The sequence below is a fragment of the Chiloscyllium punctatum genome, chromosome 7 (genome assembly GCF_047496795.1).
Source record: "Chiloscyllium punctatum isolate Juve2018m chromosome 7, sChiPun1.3, whole genome shotgun sequence".
NCBI classification, from domain to species: Eukaryota; Metazoa; Chordata; class Chondrichthyes; order Orectolobiformes; family Hemiscylliidae; genus Chiloscyllium; species Chiloscyllium punctatum.
The window spans coordinates 2,125,846-2,137,243 of record NC_092745.1 but is presented as its reverse complement, the minus strand read 5'-3'; the positions used below and the strand labels follow the sequence as shown (position 1 = coordinate 2,137,243).

Sequence of the window (11,398 nt, the reverse complement as noted above, 5' to 3'; positions counted from 1 at the left end):
ATGCTTACTCTTGTGGCCCTGTCGATCCAGCCTGTGCTGCCTTTGGGAGAGGTTGACCTTCCCTCTATTCCTGATGAAGAGCTTATGCCTAAAATATTGCTTATTCTGCTCCTCGATGCTACCTGACCTGCTGTGGTTTCCCAGCAACACACTCTCAACTCTGATCTCCAGCATCTTCAGTCCTCACTTTCCCCTTACCCCCACTCGCTCTTTACAAACAGAAATGACTGGTGGTGAGTTTAACCCTGAGGGTCATCACAGCTGAGGCAGAGGGAGAGAAGTTCACACGTTCATGATGGTAGCACCCTCAATTAATCCACTGCAATCACTCTCAGGGCTACAAGAATTCAACCTCCCTCACTCAGACATCTCCCTCCCTGGAAGGTAATATTGCTGCACCTGGTTTAGGGTTAATTGAGCTTGAAATACGACTATGGCGAGCCAGCACTGGCTGAGCAGACAACCACAACTGCAATGACCCCGGCTCCTTGTAATTGGGGAGCACATTAGGGAGCACAGTGTGCACTGCCTCTGAAATCCCTCCCATACTGAGAACACACTCTCAGTATTCACCTTTCTCGGCTGCCATTTCAATTTCATGACAAATTCTGTGTCCTATGATCCTGCCCCACTCGCTACCTGATGAAGGAGCAGCACTCCGAAAGCTTGTACTTCCAAAGAAACCTGTTGGACTCTAATCTGGTGTTGTGTGATTTTTAACTTTGGCCACCTCAATGAGCTGCCATCTCAGGATAAATTGTTTTTCATCTGAGATTTGAGAAGATTAAGGCCTAATCTTCAATCCCCATCACAAAGCCTATTCTCTATCCATCACTCAGAGACACCTGCAGGCAACACAGAGGAACACACTGACACTTACTGAGATACCTCCAAGCAGTGCAGAATAACACACACACACTCAGAGACACACCTACATGCAACCCTGGGTTAACACACAAGCACACACACACACACACACACACACACACACACACACACACACACACACACACACACACACACACACACACACAGAGTCAGGCAGCACGGAGTAACACGCACACAACCCACCTGCCTGTAGGTGTCTCTTTGAATAACACACCCACACTCAGACTTACACCTACAGGCAGCATTATGTAGTACACTCACTCAGAGAGACACACAGCCTGCAGTGTCAGTGGTTGGCCTCAGATCATTTCAGGTACAACACAGCATGCAGCAGAGAGTGCACAGTGCGATCCCAGCACCTGAGTTTGGACCAGAGAGTGAATACGGAATGCCTCAGATTGTAATTATTGAATCCCAACAGCTTTCAGTTTCTATTCTGTTTGGAATCTTGTAACCTCCACAGATTCCAGACCAACTGGATTATTTGAAACTGATTACTGATCAGCTATCAGTATCATCTACCACGGATTGACAGGCCACGTAGCCAATTGTGACAATGTCATGCTGACATGCAGCTAATCAGCTGAATGGAGTGGTCCATTTCCAAAGCACACAGAAACAGAGACCGAATCTTCATCATCTTTATTCCCTTTTCCAGACTGACATTGACAAAAAACAGACTGCAATTAACAGCCCAGACAGAGGAAGCTGCACAAATTCACAGCTACAATGGCTTTTGAGGAAAACACTTGTGGAGATTTTCTCAATAGCATGAGAATCCTGCCCTTCAAATAGTGACAAAAACCTTAAATTGGAACTGGCTGCTGAGCAGGAAGGAGATCTGATTTATTGAAGCAGAAATTTCGAAGGTTCACATTGTTTTGTACAGCTGACAGCCTTCAGCAACTTCAAGAGATTTTACTTGGCATCACAAATTAACCCTGTCCCAATCAAACAGTCCCAGAACAGGGAGAGCATGGGGTTTGACACAGCGTAAAGCTCTATCTACACTGTCCCAATACACTACCTTTACTCCGGAACCTCAGAAGTGTCTCTGAGCCAGTCGTGAGAAGGAAGAGAGTTGAAATTCAGTGCTGACAATAATCTTTGTCCTGCCAGCTCAGCCCTGTTCTGTTTAAAGTTGTGTCTACTCTGTGGACTGTCTCAAACACTCTACACACATTCTGATCTCCTGATGCTCTTGCTGAGGGGGGAGGGGAGAGTCACGTGGGTGAGGGCACAGGAGAATCGAGCGTTGGACTCCCAGTCAGACCCAGAGAGGGTCAGCAGGCTGCTGACACTGTAGGTGCTGTCCGAAGCTCGCAGGTAGTTGCTGGTCTGAACCCCGTCCGAAATGACTGCACCGTCCTTCTTCCACTGCACCTCCAGCTCATCGGGATAGAAGTGATTGGCAAGGCACACCAGGGTGGCAGTGCCCTTGGCATCTACCTGCTCCGGGGAGGGGGGCAGCAGGGTCAGCTTGGGCTGAGAGTTCTCACGGCCTGAAAGACAAGATAAACAATTTTAATCCCTGCCATTCAAAGGGATTTCAATTCTCAGTATATTCACTGGTAAAATGTTTGAATATTTGTCTCCAATACCTAATAAACCAGACAAAAGAATTTACATTTTTAAAATTGATTCTTGGGGTACAAGTGTCACTGGCAGGAGCAGAATTTATTGTCCATCCCTAATTGCCCCTGAGAAGGTGATGGTGAAAGAGAAGGGACAGTTTTGGACCATCGTTTGGGGAATGAATGTGGGCAGCTGGGAGAACTAAAAGATGGCGATCATTTCAGTGACAGTGAGAAGAACTCAGTGAGATTGAAATTAGGGATGGAAATCGAGAACCATGGAGCAAGTGTAAAAGTTTACATTTTACTGAATGTTTCGGTAATTTAGTAAAAGTGGACTGGAACAATTTACATGATGGGAAATCAGTGTCAGGGCAGTGGTAACCCTCAAGTGACAAGACAGAGATCATTCATAATCTGTTCCCACAAAGAGTAAGGGTGGAAAACCCAAATCTAAACTCTTAGCCTGTGATGTCAAAAGGCAACCAGTGTCGGGAAGACCAAACAGGGAAGGTGATGTTGGTTATCTGGAGTTCAAACCTGCAGAAAGCTGAGAGGAGGATAGAAAATGCAGGATTAAAATTGAACAGGACCTGAGGAAGGCAAAGAGCTGTAAGGATGACATATGTTCAAGTGAATCAGGAAAATCCTACCGAACAAGAGGATTGGGGTCATGTACTGACATGGTTGGCAGACAGGGCAGGAAGAACAAGTCTTTTTCTGAATGACAGGTAGTTACCAGTTGGGATACCACAGGGGCCAGTCCTTGGTACCCAGTTATTCATAATATAATAGAGTCATCGTGTCAGAGAGACCCAAAAGGCCCATCAGCACATTGTGTCCACATTGGTCAAAAAACAACAACCCAATAATTCTCATCAATGTTTCCAGCATGAGGGAATTAGATGCAGTATGTGTTCAAGAAGGAATTAGATATATTTCTACGGATTAATGGGATCAAAGAATGTGGGGAGAAAGTAGGAACGGAGACTATGTTGGATGATTGGCCATGATCATATTGAATGGTGGAGCAGGCTTGAGGGGCTGAATGGCCTCCTATGTTGATGTTTCTATCTGTTTCTCAGATATCGAAGGAATGTCTCTTGTCAATTTGAACCTGGAAGTCACATGTGAGTGGAGGTGGAAGATGTGGCCATGGTGATTAATGAATGCGGGTCAGTCAGGTGGTTAAGAAGACACATGGGAGAAACTGTTTTTCTTTTTCCCTTGATGGAATGAGGGCATTGCTGTATCGGCAGCATTTATTGCTCATCCATAATCGCCCAGAGGGCAGTTCAGAGTCAACCACATTGCTGTGGGTCTGGGGTCACATGGTAACGATGACCGTTTTGTTCCCTAAAGGTCATTAGTAAATCAGATGGATTTTTCCTGACAATCAACGATGGTCATCATTCGACTCTTAATTCCAGATTTTTTTATTGAATTCTCATTCCACCATCAGCTGTGGCAGGATTCTAACCCTGGTTCCCAGAACATTATCAAGATCTCTGGATTAAGAGTTCAGTAATTATATCATTAGACCATCGCCTCCATTATCTCATTATTGGTTTACAGTGAGAGCAAGAAGTTTGTTTATTCTGGAACTGTATAAGACCCCAGTTAGAGCACAGTGAGAGAACAGTGTACGGTTCTGGTCACCACATTACAGGAAGGATGTGATCCCACTTGTGATGGGGACAGAGGAGGATTTTGTCAAAAATGGGGAGTTTTAGCTTTGAGGAATGATTGGTTTGGCTGGGATTGTATTCTTTGGAACAAGGAGGCTGATGGGAGATTTGATCGAGGTGTAGAAAATGATGAGGGGCCTGGATAGAGTGGGTAGGAAGGACTGATTTCCACCAGCACAGAGGGCAATAACCATGGGGAGAGAGTGAAATTAATTGGACACAAAGTTCGAGGGGAATTGTGGAGGAATTGTTTTCAGCCAGAGGCTGGTGGGATCTGGGACCCACTGTCTTAAAGGGTTGGAGAGGCAGAAACCCTCATCATATTGAAAAAAAACACTTGGATATTCATTTGAAACAGTGAAACCGCAGGCTTATGGAGCAAGAGCTGAAAAGTGGGATGGAGCTCGATATCTCTTTAACAAACCTCCAATTAAGCTAGTCCCATTTTCCAGCATTTTGCGCATATCCCTCTAAACCCTCCCTATTCATGTACACATCCTCTTAAATGTTGTAATCATACCATCCTCCACCTCTTCCTCTGGCAGCTCATTCTATACACACACAACCCACCACGTGAAAAGGTTACCCCTTCAGCCCGTTTCAAATCTTTCCCCTGTCGCCTTCAACCTATGCATCTAGAACTGGACTCCCCAACTCTGAAAATAATACCTTCTCTACTCACCCTTTCAATGCCCCTCATGATTCTATAAACCACAAAATGGTCACCGCTCAGCCTCCAACAATCCAGGGAAATTAGATCCTATTCAACCTCTCCCATTGCTGAAAACCTCCAAACTTGGTAACATTCTTGTAAATCTTTTCTGAAGCATTTTAAGGTTCACAACATTTTTACTACAGCCGGGCAACCAGAATTACACACAGTTTTCCAAAAGTGGCCGAACCAATGTCCTGTTCAGCCGCAACAGCTCCCAGCCAGTCAGACAAAGGAGAGTCTGAAGATGTAATCTATTTGGATTTCCAGAAGGCCTTTGACATAAGGTCCGAGCCCATAGAGTTAGAGGCAAGGTACTGGCATGGACTGAGGACTGGTAGGATGATATAAAGCAGAGGGTGAGGAAAAATGGCAGCTGGTGACTAACAGAGTTCTGCAGGTGTTAATGTTGGAATCATTACTATTCATGTCATGCGTTAACAATCTGAATGAAGGAAGTGAAGACATTTTGCAAAGTTTGCAGACGATATGAGATAGGTGGAGGGACAGGTAGTGTTGAGGAAGTGGGAAGTCTGAAAAGGTCCTGGATCGGCTCAGAGAGTGGGCAAAGAAGGGGCAGATAGAATACAGTGTGTTACAGTGTGAGGTTATGCACTTTGGGAGGAAGAAGAGATGCAAAGGCTGTTTTCTAAATGAGGAAATGCTTTGGAAATCTCAAGCACAAACCTCATTCAGGTTTCTCTTCAGGTGAACAGGCAGGTCCAGTTTGTGCTCGGGAAGGCAAATGAAATGTTAGCATTCATTTCAATAGGGCCAGAATACAAGGGCAGAAATGTATTGCTGAGGCTGTGAAAGGCTCTGGTCAGACTGCATTTGGAATATTGTGAGCAGATTTGGGAGCCATGTTCGAAGAAACAATTTTCTGGCATTGGAGAAGTTAAATGAATGATCCTAGGGATGAAGGGCTTGTCATATGAGGCGTGATTGAGGACTCTGGGTCTGTACTCAATGGAGTTTAGAAGGATGAGGAGGGATCTTATTGAAATTTACGGAATACTGATCAGCCTGGAAAGAGTGTATGCGGAGAAGATGTTTCCGAAAACAGGAGAGACTAGGTAACCAAGGCACAGCCTCAGAATGAAGGGCCGACCCTTTAGAGCTGAGATGAGGAGGAATTTCTTCAGCCAGAGGGTGGTGAATCTGTGGAACTCATTGCTACAGAGGGAAGAGAAAATTTAAGATAGAGATAGATAAGTTCGTGATTGTTAAGGGGATTGAACGTTCCTGTGGAGAAGGCAGGAGAATGGGGTTGATAAGCATATCTGCCAAGATCAAATGGCAGAGCAGATTCAATGGGCTGAATGGCTCATTTCTGCTCCTATTTCTTAAAGTCTTCTGGAGAGTTTCCCCAAAACCCTGGAACACTGAACCCATTGGACTGTGAGTCCTCCTGGAGCTGTTTAGCATCAGAACTTTGCCAAGAGATGACCAAAGAGTGGAGAGAATGTGCACCTATGTGGGAATTTCAGGATACTTCCCAGCTCCTGGAATACCATGTGTGTCGGAAGTTTGGTCAGTGACAGCAGTTGGAGCTCCGGGTTTCGGTGCTTGAGCAGCAGCTGGTGTCAGTGCGGAGAGTCCGTGAGGCTGAGAGCTCCGTGGAGAGCACGTTTCTCGATGTGGTCACTCTGTTGCTTCAGAGTATGCAGGGAGAGAGGGAATGGGGGAGCAGCAGACATTTCAAACGGACCAGGCAGCTACTACAGGAATCCCCAAGTGCATCCCACGCGCCAACCAGGATTTAGTTCAGAATCCTGATGAGAATGTTGGTTCATCTGGGGAGTGCAGCCAGAGCCAAGTCCATGGCACCATGGGGAGGGCTCAGCTGTACACGGGGGCACAAGGAAGACCGGAAGAGTGATAGTGAGAGGAGATTCGAGAGTGAGTGCAATCGATAAGTGTTTCTGCAGCTTCAGATGGGAGTCCAGGATGGTGTGTTGTCTTCCTGGTGCCAGGGTCAAGGATGTCACTGAGCGGCTGCAGAGCACGCTGAGGGGAGACGGGGAACAGGCAGCAGTCGGGGTCCACATCGGTCCCAGTGACAGAGGCAGAAAGGGGATGTGGTCCTGCAGTCAGAATTTAGGGACTTCGGGAGGGAGTTCAGAGCAGGAGCTGAAAAGTAGGCATGTGCACATTACTCCCAGTGCCCCAAATAAGTGAGAATAAAAACAGGAAGATAAGACGGATGAATAAGAGACTGGAAAGAGAGTCTAGCAGGGAGGGCTTTAGATTCTTAGGGCATTGGGACTGGCTGTGGGCGAGATGTCACCTGTTACAGACTGAATGGGATGCTCCTGAATAGAGCTGGGACTGAGTTCCTTATGGGGTGATATGTTGTTGCTGTTGGAGAGAGTTTAAACTGACTTGGTAGGGCTGTGGGAGCCAGGGGGGAATATCAGAGAGAAACACTAAGGTTCACAGAATCCTCAGTGCAGTCCAAAGATCAACATCAAGTGGAAAGTCGAAGAACAAATCTGCAAGAAATTTACAGGGTCTGTCAAATCACTACATAGAGTTGTTATAAATGGGGTGGGGCTGGGGAGGCGGGGTGGGGGGGTTGGGAGGGGAAGAGCTTTAATTATCCTCATAGACTGGGATAGTATCATTGTGAAGGGCAGAGAGGGGCCAGTGTTGTGAGAGGGTGCTCAGATGAACTTTCTCCAGCCGTGTGTTTCCAGTCCAATGAGAAAGGAGGCTCTGTTACACCTGGATCTTGGGAATGAGGAGGCCCAAGTAAATCAAGTGTCAGTGCGAGGATATTAAGGGAAGAGTGATTATTGTATCATAAGTTTGAGGTTGACCATGGAAAAGGAATCCAGATTCGAAATGATTCACTTGGGAAAACACAGACTTCCGTTGGGTAAGAACACATCAGAGTGAATGAACTGGGGTTAAAGTTTGCAGCAAAGTCCTGAAGTGAATAATAAAGCTCGTAGTTCAGGGACAGTCGAGGTATATTTGTGGAATGGCACTCAATTCCTGGCTGTTTTGAGACAGTAGTGGTCGAAATATTGTAAATAAGAAAAGGGCAAAAGTGTAACTAGGGAGTGAATAGGTCCCTTTAAAGATGGCTAATTCACTTAGCCTGCACATTCCTGTACACTTTGGGCAATTTAGCATGACCAATCCATCTAACTTAGACATCTTTGGACTGCGGGAGGAAACTGGAGTACTAACCGGGATAGTCAATGTGGCTTTGTGGATTGGAAATCATTTCTCACTAACTTGATTGAGTTTTTTTGAAGAGGAAACAAAGAAGATTGATGAAGGCAGAGCAATTGACATTGTCCACCTGGATTTGAACAAAGCATTTGACAAGGTTAGCCATGGTAGACTGAGTAGGAAGGTTAGATCACATGAGTTCCAGGGTGTGCTCGTCATTTGGATAAAAAAATGACTTGAGGTAGGAAACAAAGGGTGTTGGTAGAGGGCTGCTTTTTGGACTGGAAGTCTGTGATCAGCAATGTGCCATAAATATCTGTACTGGGTCTACTATTTTCATGATTTAAATAAATGATCTTGATGTGAATATAGTAGGTAAGTTGAGTAAGTTTGCAGATTACATCAAAATTGGTGGTGAAGTGGATAATGATGAAGATTATCTCACAGTACAGCAGGACCTTGATCAGTTCGGCCAATGGCTGAGGAGTGACAGATGGTGTTCAATTTAGATAAGTGCAAGATGTTGCATTTTGGAAAGGCAGGACTTACACAGTTAATGGTAGGGCCTGGGGATTAATGGTAGGACCCTGGGGATTAATGGTAGGACCCTGGGGATTAATGGTAAGGCCCTGGGGACTAATGGTAGGGCCCTGGGGATTCATGGTAGGTCCCTGGGGATTAATAGTAGCACCCTGGGGAGTGTTGTCGAACAGAGCCCTAGCAGTTCGGATGCACAGGAAGGATGTTATTAAACAGGAAAAGGTGCAGAAAATATTTACAAGGATTTTGCTAGGAGTGGAGGGTTTGAGCAAGAGGGAGAGACTGAATAGTCTGGGGCTCAGAGGTGACCTTACAGAGATTTAAAAAACCATGAGGGGCAAAGATTTGGTAAACAGCTAAGGTCTTTTCCCGAAGACGGGCGAGTCCAAATCTGGAGGCACAGGTTTAAGAGGAGAGTGGAAGATTTAAAAGGGATCCGAGGAGTAACATTTTCTTGCAGAGGGCGGTGCAGAAAAAGAACAAGCTGCCAGAGGAAGTGAATGTGGCGCATACAATTACAGCATTTAAAAGACTTTTGGATGTACACATGAATAGGAAGCATTTTGAGGGATATCGGCCAAATACTGGCAAAGGGGACTCAATCAGTTTAGGATATCTGGTCGGCGCAGAGGAATTGGACCAAAGGGTCTATTTCAGTGCCATTCAACTCAATGATTATGAGAGGCAGGACCCTGAAGTGCAGGAAGCTGAGGGGTGACCAGATAGAGGTTTGTGAAATCCTGATGGGGTGAGATAATGTAAATAATTCAGGAGAATGTAAATGTTTTGTAGAGAGGGTAGAAAACACTCCCAAAGATTGTTCCAGGAATGAGAAACCTCAGTTATGTGATAGACTGGAGAAGAGACGGCTGAGAGGGGATTTGTTCGAGGAACTCAAAACCAGGACGGGTTTGATGAGAGCAAACGGAGAAAAAATGTTCCCACTCTTGAAAGGATTGAGAGCGAGTGGCCACAGATTGGAAGGGATTGGTAAAAGAAGCAAAAGTCAAATAAGGAAAAAACATGTTCAGCCAGTGAGTGGTTAGAGTGTGGAATGCACTGCCTGAGAGTGTGGTGGAGGCAGCTTCAATTGAAACATTCCGAAGGGAATGAGACTGTTATTTGAAAAGGAACAATGTGCAGGGTGACAGGGAGAAGGCAGGAGAATGACACTCAGTGATTTGCTCATTTAGAGAGCCAGTATAGACAGGATGGACAGAATGGCCTCCGTGTGCGCTGTAACAATTCTGTGATTGTGTGATTGAGCAGAGTTAAAGCTGGAGGAGGTGGGAGCTCGGTGTCTCACTGTGCTGCTGCTGCTGCTGCTGAGGTCAGTGAGATCAGAGACTGGGACAGGGAGCCAGAGCTCACATCAAACTCTGTCTGTGTCTGTCACACTGAGACTGGCAGGAGGATACTCACTGATTTCACTCCATGCTGCAGGAATGGGACCACAGGCTGCAAATGGACAGAGCTCCTCCACACGGTGAGTAAAACTGTCTGACTTATATCTTGCTGCTTCAGGGGGGTAATGGAACTAAAGAAATACAGCTGGACACCCTTTTAGACACAGTGCTCCTCAATCAACCATTTCATTTGCAGCTCCCCACTAACTCCTTCAACAATTCAGCATTTGTGTTTTAGAAAGTGTATTTCAGTATTGACAGGGTTAATAACGGAGGATTGGGGTTTACTTACTCAGTCTGAGCTTGGTTCCTGGACCGAACGTAAGCCACAGTGAGAGCTCCCAGTGCAGAGGCTGTACAAAAACCTCTACTCTCTGCTTCGCTCTTATCACTGTCAACCCCTCTCTGTCTCTGGCTGTCTCTCACTCACTCTCACCGTCTCCCTACCCCTCTCTGTCTCTCCATCATTCATGTGTCTTTCTCTCTCTGTCTCTCTGGGTTGTTTCCAGCTGGGCTCGGGAGGTTTGTGAAATTTATTTTTCAATGTTAAATCTTGCAGCTGCACTTCACATGTGGCCATGGAGTGTAAGAGGGAAACTTGAGGCATTCAGTTAGCATTGAGACACCACAGGGACTGGAGTATGTCGTGGACAGTGACAATCTCAGCATGGGGTAATTTGTTCAGTTTCATTTAGATCTAACTGTGGGTTATGATAGTTCAGGCGGTGGGACTGTGTGTCCATTATTATGCATTTTATATAACTCTGGAATGTGTCAGTACAGGAGGTAGTGCTTTATGTATTGAGGTTTTTGTTCATCTCTGTGTCACTGTGTCGAGGGTAGCTGCTATACTGCTGACAGTAATATTCAGCGACATCCTCATTCTGAACGTTGCTGATTGTCAGAGTGAAACTGGTCCCTGATCCACTGCCGGTGAATCGATCGGAGACTCCTGTGAATCGAGTTGTTGCACCATAGATCAGGAGAGAGGGTTTCTGACCTTCTCGCTGCTGGTACCAAGCAAGGTAGCTGCTAATGCTTTGACTGGCCTTACAGGTGAGTGTTGCGGTCTGGCCCAGTCCCACTGACAGCACTGGGGGAGACTGGGTCATGATGATGTCCCCATTGATACCTGAGGGGTCAGAGAGAAACACAGTGAAGTCAGAACTGTCACAGAAAGAGCCTGTCAAATGCGAGATTGTTGGAGACACTGAGCATTCCTCTGGTTTCAGCATTTTCCCTTCAATCAGAAGTCAGTGGAATTGGAGTGAAATGAAGAGCAGCTAAAGATTCAAGGTGGAAGGAGAGAGATTTGTACCTGCGACACAGAATGCCAGGGGCCAGATCAGCTGGATGTGTGAAATCATGGTGTGTGCTCCTGTCCCTGTGCCTGGTTCCTGATAAACT

At 46.0% G+C, this 11,398-nt stretch overlaps 1 gene segment (V, D, J or C); it reads right to left on the bottom strand.

The window, feature by feature from the left end:
• Positions 1-1,514: 1,514 nt before the first annotated feature.
• Positions 1,515-11,135, bottom strand: LOC140479381 (Ig kappa chain V region Mem5-like). The segment is given in 3 exon segments: positions 1,515-2,390; positions 10,284-10,316; positions 10,830-11,135. Coding segments are annotated over 3 exon segments (636 nt in total).
• Between the last annotated feature and the right edge of the window lie 263 nt (positions 11,136-11,398).